This window comes from Hordeum vulgare, chromosome 1H (assembly GCF_904849725.1).
Source record: "Hordeum vulgare subsp. vulgare chromosome 1H, MorexV3_pseudomolecules_assembly, whole genome shotgun sequence".
Taxonomy (NCBI): Eukaryota; Viridiplantae; Streptophyta; class Magnoliopsida; order Poales; family Poaceae; genus Hordeum; species Hordeum vulgare.
In genome coordinates this window covers 31,652,213-31,677,439 of record NC_058518.1, presented here as the reverse complement: position 1 = coordinate 31,677,439, position 25,227 = coordinate 31,652,213, and the positions used below count along the sequence as shown (strand labels likewise).

Sequence of the window (25,227 nt, the reverse complement as noted above, 5' to 3'; positions counted from 1 at the left end):
CTCCTTGATCTCCATCACCAAAGCACCGGCATGATCTTCTTGTCACCGGCGCCACACCATGATCTCCATCAACGTGTCGCCATCGGGGTTGTCGTGCTACTCATGCTATTACTACTAAAGCTACATCCTAGCAAAATAGTAAACGCATCTGCAAGCACAAACGTTAGTTATAAAGACAACCCTATGGCTCCTGCCGGTTGCCGTACCATCGACGTGCAAGTCGATATTATCTATTACAACATGATCATCTCATACAGCCAATATATCACATCACATCGTTGGCCATATCACATCACAAGCATACCCTGCAAAAACAAGTTAGACGTCCTCTAATTTGTTGTTTGCATGTTTTACGTGGCTGCTATGGGTATCTAGTAGATCGCATCTTACTTACGCAAACACCACAACGGAGATATATGAATTGCTATTTAACCTCATCCAAGGACCTCCTCGGTCAAATCCGATTCAACTAAAGTTGGAGAAACCGACACTCGCCAGTCATCTTTGAGCAACGGAGTTGCTCGTAGAGATGAAACCAGTCTCTCGTAAGCGTACGAGTAATGTCGGTCCGAGCCGCTTCGATCCAACAATACCGCGGAATCAAGAAAAGACTAAGGAGGGCAGCAAATCGCACTTCACCGCCCACAAAAACTTTTGTGTTCTACTCGAGATTACATCTACGCATGAACCTAGCTCATGATGCCACTGATGGGGAACGTCGCATGGGAAACAAAAATTTTCCTACGCGCACGAAGACCTATCATGGTGATGTCCGTCTACGAGAGGGGATGTGTGATCTACGTACCCTTGTAGACCGTACAGCAGAAGCGTTAGTGAACGCGGTTGATGTAGTGGAATGTCCTCACGTCCCTCGATCCGCCCCGCGAACAATCCCGCGATCAGTCCCACGATCTAGTACCGAACGGACGGCACCTCCCCGTTCAGCACACGTACAGCTCGACGATGATCTCGGCCTTCTTGATCCAGCAAGAGAGACGGAGAGGTAGAAGAGTTCTCCGGCAGCGTGACGGCGCTCCGGAGGCTGGTGGTGATCTTGTCTCAGCAAGGCTCCGCCCGAGCTCCGCAAAAATGCGATCTAGAGGTAAAACCGTGGAGATATGTGGTCGGGCTGTCGTGGCAAAAGTTGTCTCAAATCAGCCCTAAAACCTCCGTATATATAGGGGGAAGAGGGGGAGCCTTCCCTTGGGGTCCAAGGACCCCTAAGGGCTTCGGCCGAGCGAAGGGGGAAGGTCCCCCCCCCAAACCGAGTCCTACTTGGTTTGGAAGGTGGAGTCCTTCTTCCCTTTCCCACCTCCTCCTTTATTTTCTCTTTGATTTTTCCTTCCATTGCGCATAGGGCTCTTTTGGGCTGTCCCACCAGCCCACTAAGGGCTGGTGCACCACCCTCAATGCCTATGGGCTTCCCCGGGGTGGGTTGCCCCCCCCGGTGAACTCCCGGAACCCATTCGTCATTCCCGGTACATTCCCGGTAACTCCGAAAACCTTCCGGTAATCAAATGAGGTCATCCTATATATCAATCTTCGTTTCCGGACCATTCCGGAAACCCTCGTGACGTCCGTGATCTCATCCGGGACTCCGAACAACATTCGGTAACCAACCATATAACTCAAATACGCATAAAACAACGTCGAACCTTAAGTGTGCAGACCCTGCGGGTTCGAGAACTATGTAGACATGACCCGAGAGACTCCTCGGTCAATATCTAATAGCGGTACGTGGATGCCCATATTGGATCCTACATATTCTATGAAGATCTTATCGTTTGAACCTCAGTGCCAAGGATTCATATAATCCCGTATGTCATTCCCTTTGTCCTTCGGTATGTTACTTGCCCGAGATTCGATCGTCAGTATCCGCATAACTATTTCAATCTCGTTTACCGGCAAGTCTCTTTACTCGTTCTGTAATACAAGATCCCGCAACTTACACTAAGTTACATTGCTTGCAAGGCTTGTGTGTGATGTTGTATTACCGAGTGGGCCCCGAGATACCTCTCCGTCACACGGAGTGACAAATCCCAGTCTCGATCCATACTAACTCAACGAACACCTTCGGAGATACCTGTAGAGCATCTTTATAGTCACCCAGTTACGTTGCGACGTTTGATACACACAAAGTATTCCTCCGGTGTTAGTGAGTTATATGATCTCATGGTCATAGGAACAAATACTTGACACGCAGAAAACAGTAGCAATAAAATGACACGATCAACATGCTATGTCTATTAGTTTGGGTCTAGTCCATCACGTGATTCTCCTAATGACGTGATCCAGTTATCAAGCAACAACACCTTGTTCATAATCAGAAGACACTGACTATCGTTGATCAACTGGATAGCCAACTAGAGGATTGCTAGGGACAGTGTTTTGTCTATGTATCCACACATGTATATAAGTCTTCATTCAATACAATTATAGCATGGATAATATACGATTATCTTGATACAGGAATTATAATAATAACTATATTTATTATTGCCTCTAGGGCATAATTCCAACAACTAGGGCGACACAGAACTAGCTCCAATTCATCAATATAATGTAGACATGTATTCCGTATATAGTCATACATGCTTGTTATAAGAACTTGCATGACATCTTTTGTCCTACCTTCCCGTGGCAGCTGGGTCCTAATGGAAACTAAGGGATATTAAGGCCTCCTTTTAATAGAGAACTGGAACAAATCATTAACACATGGTGAATACATGAACTCCTCAAACTACGACAATCACGAGAAAGAATCCGAATTATTGTCACCTTGGAGTAAGCGGCTCAAGACACGTAATAGGTGATTACAACTTGCAAGATAGTATCCAAATCACTCTTATATTCATGAAAACATAATAGGTTCAGATATGAAATCATGGCACTAGGCCCTAGTGACAACCATTAAGCATAGCAAAGTCATAGCAACATCAAATTCAGAACATAGTGGATACGAGGGATCAAGCCCTATCAAAATTAACTCGATTACATGGTCAACCTCATCCAATCCCACCACCGTCCAGCAAGCCTACAAAGGAATTACTCACTCCCGGTGGTGAGCATCATGGCGGTGTTGATGGAGAAGGGTTGGTGACGGCGATGGCGATGAATCCCCTTCTCTGAAGCCCCAAACGAACTCCAGATCACCTCTCCGAAGGAAGATCAGGAGATGGTGGCGGCTCCGTCTCGTAAAACGCGATGAAAACTTCTCTTATATTTTTTTCTCCAAAGATGTGTTTTTATAGGACTGGAATTAGTGTTGGTGGAGCCACATGGGCCCCACAAGCCATCACGATGCAGCGTGGGGATGTCCTGTTGGCTTGTGGCCCCCTGGCAACCTTCCTCGGGAAGGTCTTTGCTCGATAATTCATCCTAAATCTAAAAAATAATTCACAAAAACTTTCATCCGATTCCGAGAATTTTTATTTCTACACAAAAATAACACCAAGGTAATTCTACTGAAAACAATGTTAGGCTGGTTAGTTCCATTCATATCATGCAAAATAGAGGTCAAAACCAGAGTAAAAGTTTTTGGAGAAGTAGATATGCTCGAAATGTATCAACTCGAATTTTGGACCGGGAAACCGAGAAAAAGGCAGAAAAATCAATAGACTCCAAGTGACCTGAAACTTCATGGAGATTTTTTCTAGAATATTTAAGAATTATTGGACCAAAAATATGCCAGATGGGGGGCCACCTGCTGGCCACAAGCCAACAGGACGCGCTCACCCCCTTGGGCACGCCCTGATGGCTTGTGGGCCCTCTGGCGCCCTCTTCTCCTATATGGTGTGTTTTGACCTAGAAAAAAATCATAAGCAACCTTTTGGGATGAAGCCTCGTCATCTCGAGGTGGAAACCTGGGCAGATGCCTTTTTGCTCCCCGGCAGAGAGATCCTGCAAGGGGAATTCCCCTCCGGGAGGGGGGAAATCGAAGCCATCGCCATCACCAACGCTTCCTCCTTCGTGGGAGGACCAATAATCTTCATCAACATTTTCACCAGCACCAACTCATATCCAACCCTAGTTCATCTCTTGTATTCAATCTTTGTCTCAAAACCTCACTTTGGTACCTGTGGATTACTAGTTGTGTTGATTACATCTTGTAGTTGATGCTTGTTGGATTATTTGGTGGAACATATTAAGTTCAAATCTTTAGTTATTATTATAATACCTTTGATCTTGAACATGATGAGGTGTGAGTAGTTACTATTGTTCCTGAGGACATGGAAGAAGTTTTGTTGTAAGTAATCATGTAAAGTTGGTATTCGTTCGATATATTGATGATATGTATGTTGTTACTTATCTTAGTGGTATCATATGAACGTCGACTACATGATACTTCACCGTGTTATGGACCTAAGGGAAGTCATTGTGGAGTAACAAGTAGATGATGGGTTGCGAGAGTGATAGAATCTTAAACCCTAGTTTATGCATTGCTTCATGAGTGTTTGATTTGGATCCACATGTTCAATACTATGGTTAGATTCATCTTAATTCTTCTTTCGTAGTTGCCCATGCTTGCGAGAGAGGGTAATCATAAGTTGGTTGTTTGTTCAAGTAAGAACAATACCTTAGCACCGGTCCACCCACATATCGAATTATCAAAGTAGCGAACGTGAATCAACTTAACATGATGAATATGACTAGATAGAAATTCCCATGTTTCCTCGGGAGCGCTTGCTTAATATAAGAGTACTTTCAGGCATGTCCTTTGCTACAAAAAGGATTGGGCTACCTTGCTGCACATTTGCTACTATTGTTACTTGTTACCTGTTATGAATTATCATGCTACAAAACTATCTACCCCTGTTACTTACAACATTTGTAGAGAATACCTTGATGAAATCCGCTTGTCATTTCATTCTACTCCTCGTTGGGTTCGACAGTCTTACTTATTGGAAGGACTATGATTGATACCCTATACTTGTGGATCATCATGCCTCTCTCTCTCTCTCTCTCTCTCTACTATTAGTACCGTTAAAGCTTTCTTGCCCGATCTCTCTTTCTCGCCACTCAAACTTGTTGATTTGCTAGGAATTGAAGGAGGAGATCAAGATCTATACTTCCACCAATGGAAACTTGATTCCCCATACTTTCTTGTGTGGATTTTCTTACTCTTGGGTATTTCAGCACCCTAAACGAAAGAGTTCGCCTTGAAGCCATATGCCATTTTGGTGAAGCTTTATGCTGTCGTTGGGAGCCTCCAATTAAGTTATGGAGATTGCCCCAACCTTCTTTGTAAAGGTTCGGTCACTGCCTTCTAAGAGCACCACTAGTGGAATCATGACATCTCACATTGTGTGAGGGCATGACGAGAATATGGTGGCCCTAGTGGCTTCTTGGGGAGCGTTGTGCCTCCACACCGCTCCAACGGAGACATACTTTCCCTCAAAGGGGAGGAACTTCGGTAACACATCCTCATCTCCACCGGATCCACTTGTGATTATTTCTTACCTTTACTTAGTGCAAGCTTTACTTGTGGTGTATCCTTGGCTTGCTTGTATTGTTATTGTTGTTAGCATCATATAGGTTGTTCACCTAGTTGCATATCTAGACAACCTATTTGGTGCTAAACCTAATTTATAAAAGAAAATCTAAAAATTGGTAGTTGCCTATTCAACCTCCACCCTTCTAGTCAACCATCTCGATCCTTTCACCACAGGCGTGGAGTGGCCCTTCAAGCTCACCACGACCACTTAGCTTCCTCCTCGTAGACCTTTTGTCGGCAGCCGTGCGGCTAGGAATCTCTCATGTCTATGGGACATATGATATAACTCACAAAAGGACACGTGTCTTGCAATGGTATAATATAATCGTGGTCTTTCAATCAAGTTCCAAATATCCACACCGCATGTAGATACACATATTTGAATATTTGTGCACCAACTGACACGTGCATTCTAAAATTCTCATAATTGATTGATGTTGAACTCGACCTTTGATGCGTCTATTTTTAGTACATCCTTGATGTGTGTATGAGAAGTAAAAGAAAATGTCAATCTCACAATAGATGAAAAATTGGAAGGCCTAAGACGTACAATCTCTTTTTCCACTGGGGGTGGAATGATCGCTTTTAGACGTGATGGAGTGGGTAATTTACTTCAACAATGGAGACAATTTTGGTGAGAGACGAAAATTTAAAGAAAAAATAAAGAAGAGTTTTTCAAGTTAAGGGTGGTGGGGTGGGTATTTACTGCAACTTTATGGAAAATTTGAGTGATAGGGAGAAATTAGAGAAACAATTGAAGAAGAGTTTTTTTACTTACGGGTGCCATGGGCTATTTTTTTAAAATATTGCACTTTTTTATTGTTTTTAAATAATATTGCATCATTTCAGAAAATTTCAAAAATGTCATCCTGCCTGGCCAAGACCACTTAGTCCCTGTCGGCTATGGCTAGGCCGACAGGCCTGTCGGACTTACATGCGAGCTGCTATCTCGCTCCTATCGGCCTTGGCTAGGCCAATTAGTACTAATCGGCCTAGTCGTGACCAATTAGTACTAGTTGGTCTAGCCATGACCAATTAGTACTAATTGGTGTACTAATTAATAAATTTTCAAACTATCACGCATAACCAAATATCAGGACCTTGGATCCCGACCAAGTTTTTCCTTTGATAAAACATAGATATGCATCTTGGATTCTGACAACATATGAGTTGTACACTTGTAGTACATTTCTATCTCATCATTAGCATTGACCATATGAAACAATTAACTTGATTTAATTTCAATTAACTTGATTTAATTTGATACGTATATTTTGCACTAAGACATGGACATGGCCGTGGACTTCTTCCAGATCTTTTATTTTTCTTGGGTGAAAATCATAAATACTTCTGAACATGTACAATAAAAAACGTTGCGTACATCAAATTCTACACTATTTGTAGCGTGTTTTATTTATTAATATTTCGGTTACAAAGTGATTCTCGCAATGCTTGCACATACGTCATTTTCCTGGTTTACGTGAAACATCATCGATCATCTCTTCATGTGATGTCTTTAGGTCACTTTCGCATATACTTGACAAAAAATGATCTGTGAGACTAAGACTACTCAAGATACAAAATTTAACCGAAACAAGTTGGATTTTTTTGTTCTCTCGGGAGGAAAACAAAAATGTATTTTTTATTACTTGATTCCATATTAAGGTGTCAAAATTAGTTCTTAAAATTATAGCTACATGGAGTCAAACTAGTGGATATTTTAAAAATTAGAGTTGTGGTGTCTGAAATAATTTCAAGCATCTACCACACAAAAGTATAGTCCATGGAAAGGTAAACATTGTAGGTTCATGGTACCTATTCTTGGAAGTATACAATGTATTTTTAATTATTTGAGTAGCATGCTGATAAATAGTACATGTGAATCACTATATTTTGTAGATTGGGACTAGTTTGGGAAAGGATCCAATCACTTAACTATTCCTATATTTTAACATATATTCATATGTTCTTTATCGCAAGAAAAACAATCTGGTGATTGGCATGTACATCTTTACAAAGTTATTGGTGATCCAAAACCAATGTGTTACTTCCCAAAGTCCTTGGTTCGAGATCACATAAATAAACATGTTGAGATAAGTTTTGGTGTCTACGTGTCTCAACGATGTTCATAGTATGTATTTGTACCTGTCGTATGTGATCTTTGTATATGGCTAGGATATATGCTTTTAATTTCACACTTTGTAATAATTATAATTTTATTATTATTGTTTCAAATTAGGATATATTATTTAATTGTACTAGATGCTTCCCAACCCATGTTGCGGGCTTTTTTGCACCTTATTTTAATTCGATTTAGTTGTATTGAACATGAATATTGGTTCGATAATATGAGAAGTAAATTTTGAAATAAAAATTACTTTATTAATTATTATGTAGTTGAAAATATTCATTAAATATACATACGATAACAAAGTGGAAATTATCTTGCATGTTTGCGTATGACGTGAGTTCTTTCCTATGCATCATTGCCTGTTGATATTTATCTTTTCGCATGCATGTTGCATGGTGATGAGGCATGTGTGCATGTTGCGAGAAATACATTAGTGAGGGATGGATATTTTCATATAGAAGATATAGTTATGTATTTATTCTTTTCCTAAAATCTTAGATTGTTATTTTACTGAATTTATTTTTATATATCTTACGGGTTTATTGTATATGACTAGAATATAAATACACCTCATTAATTTCATCACTGAATAATTGTCTTTTGAGCAAGATTGTGTTAAAATTAAATCCTTCATATCGTATATATTTTCATTATTATCATGCTTTAATGCCTGTCACTAATCGTCCTCACCAAATCCTATAGGGACCATGACATTTCATACTATTAAAGGAGGCCTCAATGAGAGGCACATCGCTATGTCAACACTTGTGTTTCTCCTTTGGCTTTGAGGTACATGGGGAATTCTCTTCAACATATTGTGTTGATTGTTGTATTAGTTCTTGCTAATACACTCACAACACAATGTTTTCCTTCCATTGAAGAGGTAAGTCATATACTTTATATATCTATTGATAATGCAATACATAACTCACTTAATGCTTACTTGCTTTCATGATTTTTCTCCTTCTTATCAAAAAATTGAAGAAAGGAAACTCGACAGTGCCATGGCCCTCTGATGTTGCTCCATATCTCATATTTCCAAATCAAAATCTTACCTCAGATGAGACTTCAATAATCACTTATGTGAGTGGGTAATATGTGTTTCTTAAGTTAACTTCGCGCGTGTGAGAAATTTTTACCCATCACCTGCATCATGAATGATGCAAACTACTCACAATAAGGTCATGTGAGTTACATCTTGACAGTACTCAGTTCATACATGGTACCCAGAAGGTGGCAAGGATCACTATTATGGTGTGGAGGCCACAATAGATGTTTACACCTATGATTTACATGTTGGACAATCAAGTGGAGCAATGATTTCAATTGTAAATAGAGGAGATGGAAAACCATCTTCGCTGAGCGGAATTCAATTTGGATGGCATGTAAGTTATATGATTTGGACATCACTATGTATATTAGTTTCACCATATAGAATTATTTTACTCGTCGTAATTATAATAAGGGATCTCATGCACATGTTGTGTATAACTCCTAGAATAACTGTTTTGATTTTCTCTTCCAAATTCCACATGGGTGGATAATTTGCTCTATGATCTTATCATTATTTACTATATTAGTAGTTCTTAGCTATTTAAGTTTTGTGTAAAAAAATATTGTGGATCGAAAGCATAATATACATACACCCCATTTACATAGAAAATTATCAAACATATGTAGCTAGAGATTTCATTTATATCGATACATTATTTATTTTACTCATGTTTGTTATTGCTTTAATTATCTTTTATCAAGACACTCTCCCCATGAAGGGTTGTGCTGATAATCATTAGTTTACAACATATACTTGCTTCCTTCCCTCCCATCCTTAGTTCAAGAAAGTTGGTATATTTTTATTTTATCAGTTTTGGGAACATCTCAACGAAGGAGGTCTTTCACGGTAGTTGAAGTTCGTACAATGTAGTTATGTAGTTCCAAACTTCCTACCACATAGTTAATAGTATAATAAATCTTAAAGTATGTTAGTTAGGTCTTATTTGTGATCGCCATGATCATTTATCTCTCTCTCTCTCATTATTCATCATGGATACACATGTATAGATTTCTCTAACGGATAGACAAGTAATAATTCATGGATACACATGTATAAATTTCTCTATTTTCTATCAGTATGTGTTACATAGCAAGTTAAGAAACCAATGTGCCTAAAGATTATAGGAACAAAATACGAGGCGAATTATAGGATACACTTTTGAAACAACATATCATGGATACACATGTTTATCCTTATCTAATTATTCATCATCCAAAAAATATTATATGTGTATTCCCTTGGTTAATTTTTTCTTAGACTATGTATATTAGTGTATTAAACACATTTCCAGTTGTTTTGCGGCAGCGTTTTTTCCTTAGAATTGCAAAAGTTTACTCCTGGAATATCAGCATTAGGTATATTTTCTACTCCCTCCGTTCCTAAATATAAGCCTTTTTAAATGTTTCATTAAAATACTACATACGGATGTATATAGACATATTTTAGTATATAGATTCGTTCATTTTGCTCCTTATGTAGTCTCCTAGTAAAATCTCTAAAAAGACTTATATTTAGAAACGGAGGGAGTAGATTCCAAGGAACTGCTTGACATAATACTTTTCTCTTGCACAACATCATAGTTTGAAATGGTCTGCTTGGAGCTAGAGTATGTTAAGCATTGTGCACACAATTTTTTTATGAAATCATAACCTAACAAATAGCAACCGATCTTGTGAACGGATATCATGCATCCTCTTGATCGACTACGGATTTCTCTTGTACTATTTTTCCGGTGATTGTAGTTTTATTTGCAAGGCTCCATTTTCTACCTAATTTATTTCATTCACAATTATTTAATATTGTATTGGTATAGTAATATATACATTTGAAACATATATATGAGTACGGATGGATGGATTGTTTTGTTTATCTAGCTAACACTAAACCATTCTTTCTAGATTTTCCCATGGTTGTACAAGGATTCACACACTCATTTCTACACGTCTTGGATTGTAAGTTTTATCTTTTTAAACTCTATAAGATAAACTATTCATGATATCTTTTAAAAAATTAGGAGTGGTTACATGTAAGAAATTATGTGTAGTTGAAAAAACTACAAAGTTTTTCATTTCTATTTCTAGAAACTAAAAAAAATTGTTTGCAAGCATGAACATACCTAATAAACAAGCCTTCATGGTAATACTTTATTTAAAGTATGGTTTAGCTTATGTCTAAATAATATGCATCCAATAATTTGCCATATAATGCAATCCACTTGTTCGTAAAATGGTGTTGGTTAGGTATTTCCACATTCTCGGCATGCAATTTTTACCGTTAAATTTTATTTTGTGTAACTATAAAATTATATCCTCCATTATTATTTTCATGATAAATATATTGAGTATAACTATTTGACAATACAAATCTAAATATTGTTTTCACATGTATTTGTTGACAGAGTTGGTACTATATTTTGATGTAATCATTACAATAGACCACGAACAAGAACTTTGTAGAGTAGGTATCTATCTCTAGGCTCGTAGACTTGGTCACGGACATGGTATTCTTAAGAATACTTAGTAATAAATTAAATAAAACATAAATGCTTGTGTGGTAATCTGAAATTTGTAGCACATTTTAATTATGTTGCAATGTCAGAGTGGTGAATCTTCTAGCAAGGGTTGTTGGAACATGAAATGCGCTGGCTATCACAAGACATCGTCGAGGATAGCTCCAGGCCAGGTCATGAGTCCACTTTCACGTATCAATGGCAACAAATCATATATCACACTAAGAATATTCAAGGTACATACTTTCTCATCAAGCATGCTAGATTTTTTTATTTGGTCTCTTGGGAGGAAAAGTGTATTTGGATGTGCAAGCTTGTGATGGCATGGTCAAGCTTAATGTAGTATGACAAAATATTTGTCAATTATATGGGGATAATTTGTTGTTTAGCATTAGCTTTGGAAAGGGGCCTGCCATTGAATATGTTTACACTAGAACAAGTAATCATCATATATAATATATGGTGCGTGTAGAAGGCTACTCTCTCTTTGGAAAATCATATATGTATATTTAAGCTAATTCTTACACACTGCACCTTATATTACCATAATAAATGATGGATTTGTTTTTTTGTAGTTTGTAATGATCGTCATTGTTATATCTCTCTCCATCTCTGTGTGTGTCTATGCGCGTGTGCTCGCGCACACGCATAATTAGGAGACTATATGGTGTGAAACTATATTTTAAGAAAAATATAATGTTATAACTTCAACCCAACTATCAAAGATTCATTTTGTAGTTACTAGTCAAAGATTGAGAAGTTTGATATAACTTCGCTGGGATGTTAGTATATCATGTAAGTGGGATGGTAGAATTATCACCTATACATAATAACAAAGATAGTGTGTACTAACATGTCAATCAATACATGTAGGAAAAATCTTCAGGTGATTGGCACATCCATGTGGGAGCTAACAGTGCGCATCCAAAACCCGTGGGTTACTTCCCGAAATCCTTGATTTCAGGACTCATAGATAAACCCGTGGAGATAAGCTTTGGTGGCTATGTCAAGCATAGGAAATCACGACCAAGTCCTCCAATGGGAAGTGGATATGTTTTTGAAACCGGCAGGGCTGCATCCTTTGGTATACTCAAGCTTGTTGATGCAGAGGGTATTGATCATAACATTGATGCAGATCTTCCATCTTCTACCGATGGAAAAGGTTGCTATACTCCTTCAAAAATAAAGTGGGCGCAATTCTTTTATGGGGGGCCTAGTTGTGTTGATTAACTATGCGATATTTAACTTATGTAATTCAAATGCTAAAAAATAATCAAGAAATGAGTCTTCATCATGTCCTCTTTACAAATTTAAATTCTCCACATTACATACCATGCAATTTATAGCTTGTAAAAAACTTATGGGGTGATTTTACCACCCATTGGGTGAGATAGATCACTAATCTCTAGTGCTTTGGCGGCAAACACAAAAAGCACCCAGATAAGTAGCATGCATGATATGTTTTGTAGGACCACCAACGATACTATATTCACATGTTGTTCGTAGTTTCTCATCTATTGCAGTCACCTGTGAAAGTATTGCACATTAGGCGTTCGAATGGTGAGTGGAATATGTTAAAGAGGAAGGTCAAATTCTTGCCAAATTGCATAGCCTCAACATTATAAATACCATTAAATGCACATTTAAATTATAATTTCCGAGACCATTTTGAGGCGCATAAAAATGACACTAGACATTTCATATATTATTCAACTCTAAAATGCATTGAAATCCATGAAAGAAAGATATGTTTTATGAGGTCTCATCTAAAACATGTCTCACTTTTTAGGTTAAGCCATTTCATTATATTTATTCTAATACTTTTACAATCGAAGCAAGCATGAAGCCTAAAGTAGTGGGAAGAAAACTGCTCATGATACACACCTACCAACAACACAAAAGAACACATGATAAGATGAAAAGAACAAGATAATAACGGGGTATTATTGAAGGTGTTTACCTTAATTCCTTATTGAAACATTTAGGAACATTTCTTGATAATATTATTGTCTGCACATGTGTTCTTATAGACCCATGTTCAGTTGCAAATTTGATAACGGAAGTCATTAAATGACCGCCTTGTGCATATGAAGTGATTGTTGGGTAACGTAGCATGGGAAACAAAAAATTTCCTACGCACACGCAACACCTATCCATGATGATGATCATCTACGAGAGGGGAGAGTTAATCTACATACCCTTGTAGATCGCTAAGCGGAAGCGTATATAATGCGGTTGATGTAGTGGAACATCTTCGCGGTCCAAATCGCAGCTCGTCCCGCGATCCCATCACGATCCGTCCCGCGATCCCATCACGATCCATCCCGATCTAGTGCCGAACGGACGGCACCTCCGTGTTCAGCACACGTACAGGTCGATGATGATCTCCACCTTCTTGATCCAGCAAGAGGGGGCGAAGAGGTAGATGAGTTTTCCAGCATGGCGGCGTGGTGGTGGTGGTGGTGGTGCTATCCCAGCAGGACTTTGCCTAAGCACCGTTGAAACTGGAGGAGAAACAGATCTAGAGAGAGAGGGCAGCATGTGGCTGTTTTTGGTTGTCTCAAAAACCCTCAAAGCCCTTAGTATATATAGGAGGAGAGGAGGGAGAGGAGGCAGCCTTGGCCTCCAATCCAAAGAGGTTCGGCCGAACCCACATGGGAGGAATCCACCTCCCACAAGGGAGGTGGAATCCTATTAGGACTCCTTCCTAATTTGGCCTTTTTGCCTTTTTCCTTTATCCTTTTCGCATGGGCCCTTGAGAGAGACTTAGGCTAGACCACCAAGGGATGATCCACCTCCTCTCATAGCCCATGAGCCTCTTGGGTCGTCACAACCCTCCCGGTGGTCCCCCGACACCCTCCCGGCACTCCCGGTACACTACCGATGAGCCGGAAACTTTTCCGGTGACCAAAACAGGACTTCCTATATATCAATATTTACCTCCAGACCATTCCAGAGCTCCTCGTGACGTCCTGGATCTCATCTAGGACTCCGAACAACCTTTGGTCACCAACACATATAACTCAACTATACCAAAAATGTCACCGAACCTTAAGTGTGCAGACCCTGCGGGTTCGAGAACTATGCAGACATGACCTGAGACACTCTCCGGACAATACCCAATAGCGGGAGCTGGATGTCCATATTGTCTCCCACATATTCTACCAAGATCTATATCGGTTGAACCTCTATGTTAAGGATTCAGTTAATCTCGTGCGTTATTCCCTTTGTCCTTCAGTATGTTACTTGCCCGAGATTCGATCCTCGGTATCTCCATACCTAGTTCAATCTCGTTACCGGCAAGTCTATTTACTCGTTCCGTAATACAAGATCACGTGACTAACTCCTTAGTCACATTGCTTGCAAGGCTTGTTGTGATGTTGTATTACCGAGTGGGCCCCGAGATACCTCTCCGTCACACGGAGTGACAAATCCCAGTCTTGATCCATGTCAACCCAAGAGACACCTTTGGAGATACATGTAGAGCCCCTTTATAGTCACCCAGTTACGTTGCGACGTTTGATAACCCACAAGGTATTCCTACGGTGTCCGGGAGTTGCATGATCTCATGGTCATAGGAACAGATACATTGACATGCAGAAAACAGTAGCAATAAACTGACACGATCATATGCTACGTTCATAGTTTTGGGTCTTGTCCATTACATCATTCTCCCAATAATGTGATCTCGTTATCAAGTGACAACACTTGTCTATGGTCAGGAAGCCTTCGCCATCTTCGATCAACGAGCTAGACAACTAGAGGCTCACTAGGGATAGTGTGTTGTCTATGTATCCGCACATGTATTTGAGTTTCCAATCAATACAATTCCGGCATGGATAATAAACGACTATCATGAATAAAGAAATATAATAATAACCAATTTATTATTAGCTCTAGGGCATATTTCCAACAGTGATTGTTGGAAGTAATCATGAGTTGGATTCTAATAGTGCATGAGTTGGTTTAGGATAAGGTCATTTAGTCCATCCGGTGGTTCATAAACACTGATTGGAATGACATCTCCATATATGTGGTCTGTCTTTTTTGGTGCATAGTAGCCACAACAATTACCATTTTCTTCCTAGACCTTAGTGATAGTTATTGTGTTCATATGTCACAAAAGGACATCCAATTATTTTATAAGGATAAGGGAAATATGCAATTGAATTTCAAAATAAATAGATAAATTTGTGACGAATCAGTCCACTTGGCTTCAAGTTGGTGAAAGCGAGCAACTATGTGGCTTCATTCGACATCACAAAGATGGACACGAGAAAAATCATGGCTACGAGGGCCACACATCTTCATGACAGTGAAGGCACGTTGTGTGACAACATTGAGGCTCCATGCAAAATTTAGATGATGGAGATGAGAAAATTTGAGGCTCGATGGGTCTGCATGACTCCACGTAAGTGAACGCGAGAAGGGTCGCTGCATTGAGGCTCTTTGTAGTGTCAGTGCGAAGGAGACGAGTGGTGGCATGGCTCTAATGGCCCCTTGAGGACTTTGCCAAATTCCTAAACCCACAAGGCCATGCATTTGATTTGTATAAAGATGTAATATGTCAAATTTGTCTTCTTCATTTACTTATGATGAATTAGGTTGGTATATCTTGTGTTTGCTGAGAAAAGCTTTGGTTTCGATCGAGAATTGTTGAGGCTGGGACACCTAGAATTTTTGCTTTCTCATGATGGTTGGATTCACCCATAGAAAGGGCCACTATTGCGGTCGGTGAGACAACAAGAGATAAGAGGATCTGATTACTAACACAGTCACACCAATAGTTAGTGCGAGTGTGTACGATGATCTTATAATAAGTAAGGTCATCATACAACTTTTTGAATATGTAAAGTCATGTTGATGAAGCATGACCTATTCCATGGTAGGAAGGGCTCAACAAACCCATGGTCAATGAATAAAGTTGTCCGAGACTCCTCGGGGCCAACCAAAAACTACTCTTTCTTGACATCAATTCAAGTGAGTCGGGATTTGCAGACTCAAACTTAGGCTACTCGAGTGAATGTTGGAGCTCAGTCCCTCCCACTTTGTTTTGATTCAAGTGAGAGTGAGCGGTGATGCATGCCTATGGGGGAGCTATTTATAGGGTGGGGTTCTTTGACAAAAGACCACGATAACCCTTATGGTGGTAGGTTGTAGGAGTAGTATAGATAACTAGATGGTACCCCGCATGTTGTTGTGGAAATATTTTACAATATATTTTAGTGAGATTTACTTGTATGAAACATGAATAGTTGGAGTCATAATATTATAAGTAAACTAAAAATAGACATAGTTTATTGTGTTGGATTATTGTATAGTTGTAAAAAAATGTGAATAACATAAAAAAAGAAATTCCCATGCTTGTTGTGGTTGTATGTTTTTATGGCGATAGCATTATTGATTTCCCTCATTTGGGTCTTCGTGCTTGACTTTCTTTTATCTTTTTTTACTTGTTGACTATAGTTAGGTGCTTAGAATTTTATTGACTTGAGTTTGGCAATTTTACCACGTAGTCACAACACTAGGTACGACCCATTGTATAATTAACACTCATCATTCAATTAAATTTTACTCATAATTTAACAAAAAATTGATGGGTTTAATTTTTTGATGTGTTTAGCTGGTTGTGAGCCTGATGAGCGCGTACCTACGTGAATGTCTTTGTGTGTATGCACCCACATGTTTGTTTCCTTGTTTTCGTTTCCTGATTCGAACAAACAATCGAACATAAAATTGGGAACGGCGGTGGTTAATGCAAAAAACTACTCCCTCCGTCCCATAACTGTGACACCCCAATTTTGGTTCTTTCTTTTTCTTTAAGATTTCTTTGGGAAAAAAATTATGTGGCTTTGTGGTCTTCAAACCTCGGAACCATCTATGATTCCTCTCCCTAGGGGCTTTTCACCCTCAAATTCTTCCCAAGATCATGTCATTTTCATCTTGGCCCAACCCCAATATTTATTTCTTGGGAATATTTGTTTTTCAATTAAAGGAATAATCATTTTTGTCCTAGGTTGTGAAGCAACCTATATTTATGTATTATCATTAATTCCAAAAAAATCCTCATGCATCCTTTGGATCATATCTTCCGCAAATATTTCAAAACCTTTTCGTGCCTACTTCAAAAATAATTCAGGAATATCGATTTCCCTATTGTGCCCAAAATAGCACTTTGTGAAGGAAGTGTCATTTATAATTTCTTGATTGCCCTCAAACTTTTTTATCACCCTTTCATAACCAAATAATTGCCTCATGACAAAATTCAGCTCCATTTGCCTAGTTAATCTTCCTCGAAAAATTTCCCCAAGTTTCTGTCGAGTGGGAAGCATTATGAAGGAAGTACCAGCTAGGGGTATCCAAATGGGTTGACATGTTACCAACATATCCATATGCCTAAACCATCACTCTATACAAAATTTCAACTCCAGAAGTTCGATCTAGCACTCGTGGAAGTTCAACTACTACACTGCATGAATGTCAGATGGAAATCTTTTAAACCGTCATGAGTATGAAAAAAATATCAACACACAAAAGTTGCGTGTTTACAGCAGCTTTCCATCCGTATATCATTTGCTAAATTCCGGTGAGTGGATGGAGTCTTACGAGCAAAAACCAGCACATGAAAAACAGAATGAAGTTCAAGTAGACAAAGCCGAGAAGTTCAAGTTCTTCACGCGGTGCATTTTCCAAGACTCTATTCTGCGATAAAGGATGAACGTGTTATCTCGTTGTTTTCAAAATTACTTGATAATGTCGATGAATCACATAAAACTATCTACATGAAAAAGTTCTGCATTTTCCGTAGCTTTTCAATAGTATATTATTTGCCCCGTTCTGATAAAGTTTGTAAAAATTATGACAAAAAAACGTTAAGCCATTTGCAAAATTGACTTAAAACCGTAAGGAATTAGAAAAACAATCTACATATAAAAGTTTTTCATTTCTTAAAGGTTTCCAACGCCACATCATTTGGTGCATTCCGCCAAACCATCAAGAAAATAACGTGAAAATAAGGACTGAGTGGGACTTCACCATTTTCAAAATTACTTTTAAACAATTCATAGTTGTAACAAACATTTTATATGAGAATATGCGCATTTCCATAAGCTTTCCAATGCCATATCATTTGCATGGATCGGACTAGCCGTTTTCAAATTAACCCCAAAAAAACTAACGTGACTGTTCGATTTCAGAAATTCCGCCATTTTGGAAATTCCTCTTTAACTATAGGGAATTTGGCAAACTTTCAACATGTGAAATGAGGGGATTTGCAGCAGCTATCGAACGCCATATCATATGACCCATTCCGATAAACGGTTTAGAAATAACCTCGAAAATATGATTCATGTTTTTTTGTGTGAAGAAAAAGGGTTTTCAAAACTGCTCTTAAACCGTATAGATTTTGCCAAAAATTCAACCTAGGTTATGATGGTGGTGTCCAGAGCTTTCCAAAAATATATCGCAAGCTCCATTTAGACAATATTAGCGGAAGTTCAACCTAGCACTCAGGGAAGTTCAAGTGCTACTGCTCGGACGAGTCAGGTAATATCAGAATATTATTCTCATATATATATATATATATATATATATATATATATATATATGTACTCGTGGATCCATGCTCATCCTCATGCCATGTTCATTTGATTCTAGTGAGTTAAGTGATTACTCTCTCTGTCCCAAAATAAGTGTCTCAACTTTGTACTACCTTTAGTACAAAATTGTACTAAGGTTGAGACACTTATTTTAGGACAGAGGCATTATTTGCTAGTATTATTATTCTCATGTTTCATTCTTATACTTATTTCGTATGCTAGTGATAATGATATGCCCATATGGATCATTATCGTATGTTATGAAAATACATGGCATATGCATGATCATCACCATGCCATCTTCATTTGCGTCTCGTAGAATAAATGATGTATTGTTGTTGATGTTATGATTCATATGCTAAATGGTTATGTTTCCATGCATGTTCATGTTGATATAATGCTCATATGCATTATTATTTCATCATGTTATCTGCTATGACTCACGTCATCACCATTCAAGTTAAACCTGACGTTAATCAAACTTGAACAATTTTGTTGGCTGAGTCATGGTGCCACCGAATCGAGCTCACCAGTAAAACCACACGTGCCTAGATGGGAGGCCCTAATGCGGTCTATTATCAGGCCTCTCGCCGGTGCCCCCAACAAGGGAAAGTTATGTGTGCGCGCTACTCTGATCAAGTAGGCGGAAATAACCTTGTGTGGCCGAGTTTTATGGATATCCAACGTCCCCGTTTGGGTCGATAAAGTTTAACGGTGCCAGCCACAAAGGCCGTGGATGTCACGAGTTGACATCGGGGCCACCCATGGCATAGCCCAAAAGGATAGTTTGTCGGAGTGACCGGAAGAGTGCCATGCAATAGATTGGTTTTGTCGGAATGTCCTTAGTCCGTCCAAATGGGAGCAAGAGTGCATGATTTCTGTGGTGTGGGTACAGTGTACTATCCTCTGCATATTGCATAATCTATCGATAGTCGTGTGCTCAGTTATGGACACAGTTCATAGTAGGTCACGGTATGGGTAAACAGTACTAATAATCTGAATAATAAACAACCCTGGTTTGTTGAGGAAAGAAGTTGGTTGATCTTTATGTGGACATGCGGTGATCACAGGTAAAGATCAAGCTCCTTGTGGTCACATGATGATCACTATGGTATTGTTGATACCGAGCTTGTTTGATCCTGAGGTAACCTTGTGATATTCACGATGGTAAGCTTGATGCATATGGTGATTACGAGATAACCCCCGAGCAAAGTAAGTTGGTACATGAGACCTTAAACATCGACCCTGCCCCTCTTCTCATGCTAGTATCATCATGTTCATGCCATGCCACTACTGAGAAAGGACTTATAGGTGACCTCAAACAAGTGATGGGAAAAGTCTAGCACTCGCCACTGCTAATAGAAGTGGCGGGCTCCAGAACACACCTCCCACTCCTATTGGCATAATAGTGGCGGGCATCAAATTGCGCCCGCCAATGGTAACAACTGTCCAAATTGGTGATGGGGCAAATGTTACATGTAGCAGGCACAAAATTACACCCTCCACTCGTAGCTGAGTTACGAGTGGTGGGCCGCAATACTTGCTCGCCGCAACTATTTCTTTTATGTCGCAGCAATTCTGCCCATTAATAGCAGTGGTGGTCTCTGTCTTGTGCCCTCCACTAGCCTATAACCCCATGAAAGCCTATCTAACTTTATACCACCTTGTCACTTCCTAACCCCAACCCCTCACATCCCTCTTCCCAGGACTACATCCCGCCATCTCCCCCGCCCGTGCCTGCGGCCCTCATCGCTGCCGACCACCCCCCCCCCAATCCACGTGCCTCATCGCAGCCCCGCCTCTTCTCCGCCACCTCGCCCCCTCCCGCTGCAATGACCCGGGCCCCATGCCTCACCGTAGTCCTTCCCCGAGTCCTTCATGAAATTGCACCACCTCGGCCTCGCCGCCGTTAGACCACCTTGCCGCCGGCCTCTGGCTCCACCGGTCATGGTCACCACCCCGCTCCCGATCTGCACCCCGCCATCCTGGTATTGAGGAATTCCATGAGGTTGTTTTTCACTAAGTCCCCGAATGTTTTATCCCATATGCAGTTTTGTGAGGGTCATAATTTTGTGCACATTTACTCTATGAGATTTGTTCTATGTGATGTCTATTTTGATGCCATGCCAATGGAGTAATTTGTAGTCTGTCAAGTCTACTTGCTCGTGGCATGTTTGCCATGCCATGAAATCCATATTTAGGTGTTGTTTTCTTGCTTCCAACATGCTTACTCAATGTTGTTGTTTTGAGATGCTAAGTGCAAATGTTTTGGTGGAAAGTTGATTAAATTCTTTTTTGCCAAATTTCTCGCACTTAATATGTCCATTTTAAACAAATGTCATGCCAAAGTTTGCACATATAAGGAGTTAATGATATGCATTTCATCTGACAACATTTACAAGGATTCCATGGTCCTAGACGTTCTTGTGAAGAGGAGTTGCAGTGGCGGAGTTAGTTGGCAGCGCGGGGAAAAAGGATTAACGATGTAGTGTTCGAATGGAGAGATTGTATGTGAGAGGTGAAAGAGGCGGAGAATATGTTTCGGAAGACTTAGTGTAGTCAATGGGAACATGAAGGCAATATGTGCAAGAGTTATGCCGAAAGGTAACTACAAGTTGCGACAGACGTCATCTTCTCGGAGGCCAACGCTGCAGAGCATGTTCGGATGCCGCCTCAGAGTAGTCCTCATTTGGTTATGGAATGGGCGCTACAACAAGTGACGTTCTCGTGCCCAGCTTAGAGAGACCGATGGGGAAGTGTTGCCGGGATACTTGCACCAAGAATGCCCCACCACCACTAGATTCTATAGCAAGAGATTCTGCTCATTAATAGTATTGTAATAAAATTAATCTATGGTTTAAAGTTTAATAATTTATCATTATTGGTCTTGATCTAACAGTTCGGTCTGGACTTATGAAATCTAGTCATCTATTTGAACTCAAGTTGTCATCAATAATGATATATATACCCCCATCCACGTGTTTCTTTCATTTATGCTAATGTATGTCAACAATGACCACTTTTGAATATTACTTTAGTCCCATTGAATGGGTCAATGGCGGGCACTAGCAACAACCCGCCATTGCAGATTTCACTAATAGTGGCGGGCCCTCTTTCTCTCCCCGCCACTGCCAAGACTCTACCAATGGCGGATGGGCGCCCGCCATTGATGAGGTCGTAGCATTGGCATAAGGTCAGTGGCAGGCACCCCTGGGATCCTGGATCGCCACTGATGGCCTTCTTGCGTTCGCCACTGCTAGGCATTCCTGCAATAGTGTGAGTAACCTGCACATGTCGTGCTCATCTCATGCTGTTCTAATAGTGTCATGCTCATCATTAATTAACCTGCAAATGCCATATTATTGTTTGTCTTGTTTACTTTGGTTTTTGTGAGCTTGCAAGGATATTCAAAGCACTCACCTGACCTATCATGCCAGATTGCAAGTGGACCCGTGATTGATTGATTGTCGAGGATCCCGAGTTTTCGCTCTAGGACGTGTCCGAGCCTGAGTCCTTGCAAAGTGGAGTCCATCACCATCGTCGTTGTTCTGCTGCTAGAAGTTATTCTGCTGTTACGAGTTGTTCCGCTGCTAGAATAGAGCACCCTGAGCAGGCATGGTGTCGTCGTGTCGAGGTAATCCTTTGTAATACACGAACCCTTAACCCCGATTATTTGTAATAAGAGGTGATTTTTTCTATGCTAAGAAGTGCCATATTCCTGAAGACTTGATCTTTGGGCTGGAATTCGGGGTGTTCCGGTTCCTCTAAGCCGGGGTGCCACAATGACGTAAGACTATTTTGCAAGTTATGTTAGCTTACAAAATGGTCTTAGATTATGGGATAGAGGGAGTAATTTTGATCACAATTTTATCCTTCTCATTTAGAATTAACATAAATGAATGTTTAGTGCTCCAACATTTATTAATGGAGAAGCATTTCTTTTTGGAGGTTAAATATGATAAATCCATTATACTAGCAAAGTAGAACAATTTTATTTGAATGTCACGATAATGTGCCCTTATTTCAATTAGTTAACCAAGAGTTCAATCATGGAGATAGACGTATAGTTTTGTTAAAGTATAAATGGATAAAGTAACTTTATATATTAATTTTTATTAAAATAAAATGGGTGGTCTATCCAAAATAGTTTATCATTGTTCAAAGTACAAACAGATAGCAACTCGCTCATACTTGTAAACCGCATTGGGATTTGCCCCTAAGAGGAGGGGATGATGCAATACAACAGAGGTAAGTATTTCCCTTAGTGAGCACCAAGGTTATGGAACCAATTGGAGGACCACACAATTTCCCGTATTTAGTTTCAGCACACAAAAGAGCACACACTTGCACCGAACGCTAGCAAGAGAGTTGTCAATCCCCTTGACCTCGTTACTTGCAAGGGATAAGTAGTGATAGATAGATAGGTTAAATATATTAAATATAGAAAGTAAATACAAATAATAAATGGCAGCGAGGTATTTTTGAAAATATATTTATGAGGAGAGCCGGGGGGGCATACTTTTTGCTAGAGGCTTCTCTCCCAAAGAAGGTATACAGTGGGTAAACAAATTACTGTTGGGCAATTTATAGAAAAGCGCATAGTTATGCAATATTTATTCATGACAATGATCACACATATAAGCATCACATACGTAAGCAACTAGACCCACTCCTAACTGCATCTACTACCATTACTCCATCCATCGACCGCTATCCAGCCTGCATCTAGAGTATTAAGTAAAAATAGAGTAATCCTTGGAGGATAATTACATGATGTAAACAAAGTAAATTCAATTAATATGAATGAGCCGCATCGTTTTACCCATAGTGACACTAATACAATACGTGTCATGTCCCTTTCTGTCACGGCGATTGAGCACTGCAAGATTGAACCCACTACAACACACCTCTCCCACTGAAGACAAATCAGTCTAGTTGGCCAAACCATATCTATAGATCAGAGAGAATTACAAACCTATCATAACCATGCATATAAGAATTCAGAGAAGACTCAAATATTATTCATGAATAATCTATACATAAACCCACAATTCATCGGATCCCAACAAACACACCGCAAAGAGGATAACATAGGATTGATTGCATTGAAGAACATATATATATAGAGAGAGAGAGAGGAAGAGAGACATCTAGGTACTAACTATGGAATATCAGGTCTATGGTATATTACTCACACATTACCATGGGAGCAGCAAGATTGATGTAAAGGCCCTCCATGATTGATCCCCCCCTCTGCTAGGGCATCGGAATAGGGCTCCAGATGGGATCACGGCAGAACAGAAGCTTGCGGCGGCAGAAAAAGTATTTCAGGTGTCTCTGTGGTGTTTTCTCATCCAAATATCATTTATAGGAGTGGAATTAGGTCAGGAGGTCGAGGGAGGTGGTCCCAAGCCATCAGGGCTCGCTCTGATGGCTTGGCGCCACCCCGTGTAACCTTCAGTCTTCTTCTGAAGCTTCCAGGTCTTATTTTTTCCAAAATATCGTCAAAAATTTCATTGCATTTGGACTCCGTTTGGTACTACACAGAAAATAACAGCTGACACTAGGCATTGGGATAATAGGTTAGTTCTCAAAAATGATATAAAACAACATATAATTGTATATAAAGCATCCAAGATTGATAATTTAATAACACAAAACAAAACAAATTATAGATATGTTGCAGACGTATCAGCATCCCCAAGCTTAATTCCTGCTCATCCTCAAGCAGGTAAATGATAAAAAGGAATTTTTGATGTGAAATGCTACCTAACATGTAATATTTTTCAGGCATGATCATTAAGAAACGATGAATTAATAAACATCAACCTAGTAATATCCGTAAGCATAAGTAACACAAACATCAACTTTCAAAATATACATTCCCTAAAGAATGTTTACTCCCCATTCATCTTATCATATTAGCAAGGCATGGCTCCGTCTTCACCACATAAATACAAATGTCAAGCACCACGGTGTTAAGCCACGCAATTGATCATAATTTTTAATGTGCTTCAACATTTTATACCTCACTCAATACATGAGTGAGAACCATGGACATAGCATATAGGTGGAATAAAATATGGTGGTAGGTATCAAAGGAGTAAAAGTGGAGAAGAAAGTCTCACATCAACTAGGCGGACTAACGGATTATGGACATGCTCTTCAATCTATATCAATGCTAGGAGTACGGATCGCCATGCAACGGATGCACTAGGGCTATAGGTGTATGAAAGCTCAACGGAAGCTAAGTGGATGTGCATCCAACTTGCTTGCTCATGATGACCTCGACCATTTGAGAAAGACCATCATCGAAGTATACAAGCCAAGTTCTATAATGAAAAACTCCCACTAGCATATGAAAATGACAAAACATGAGACTCTCTAGAGTCATTTTCTCTAAGCATAAGTGTGGAAAAAGAGGTAGTAGCACTATCCCTT

General features: G+C 39.6%; 1 protein-coding gene across 1 annotated transcript; it reads left to right on the top strand.

The window, feature by feature from the left end:
- Window positions 1–8,393: 8,393 nt before the first annotated feature.
- On the top strand, window positions 8,394–12,482 carry LOC123405853. The gene is made up of 6 exons (XM_045099386.1): window positions 8,394–8,508; window positions 8,610–8,708; window positions 8,831–9,010; window positions 10,578–10,631; window positions 11,278–11,424; window positions 12,062–12,482. The coding sequence occupies exons 1-6, from the start codon at window positions 8,419–8,421 to the stop codon at window positions 12,416–12,418; spliced, it is 927 nt and encodes a 308-aa protein (XP_044955321.1). The 5' UTR covers window positions 8,394–8,418; the 3' UTR covers window positions 12,419–12,482.
- The last annotated feature ends 12,745 nt before the right edge of the window (window positions 12,483–25,227 follow it).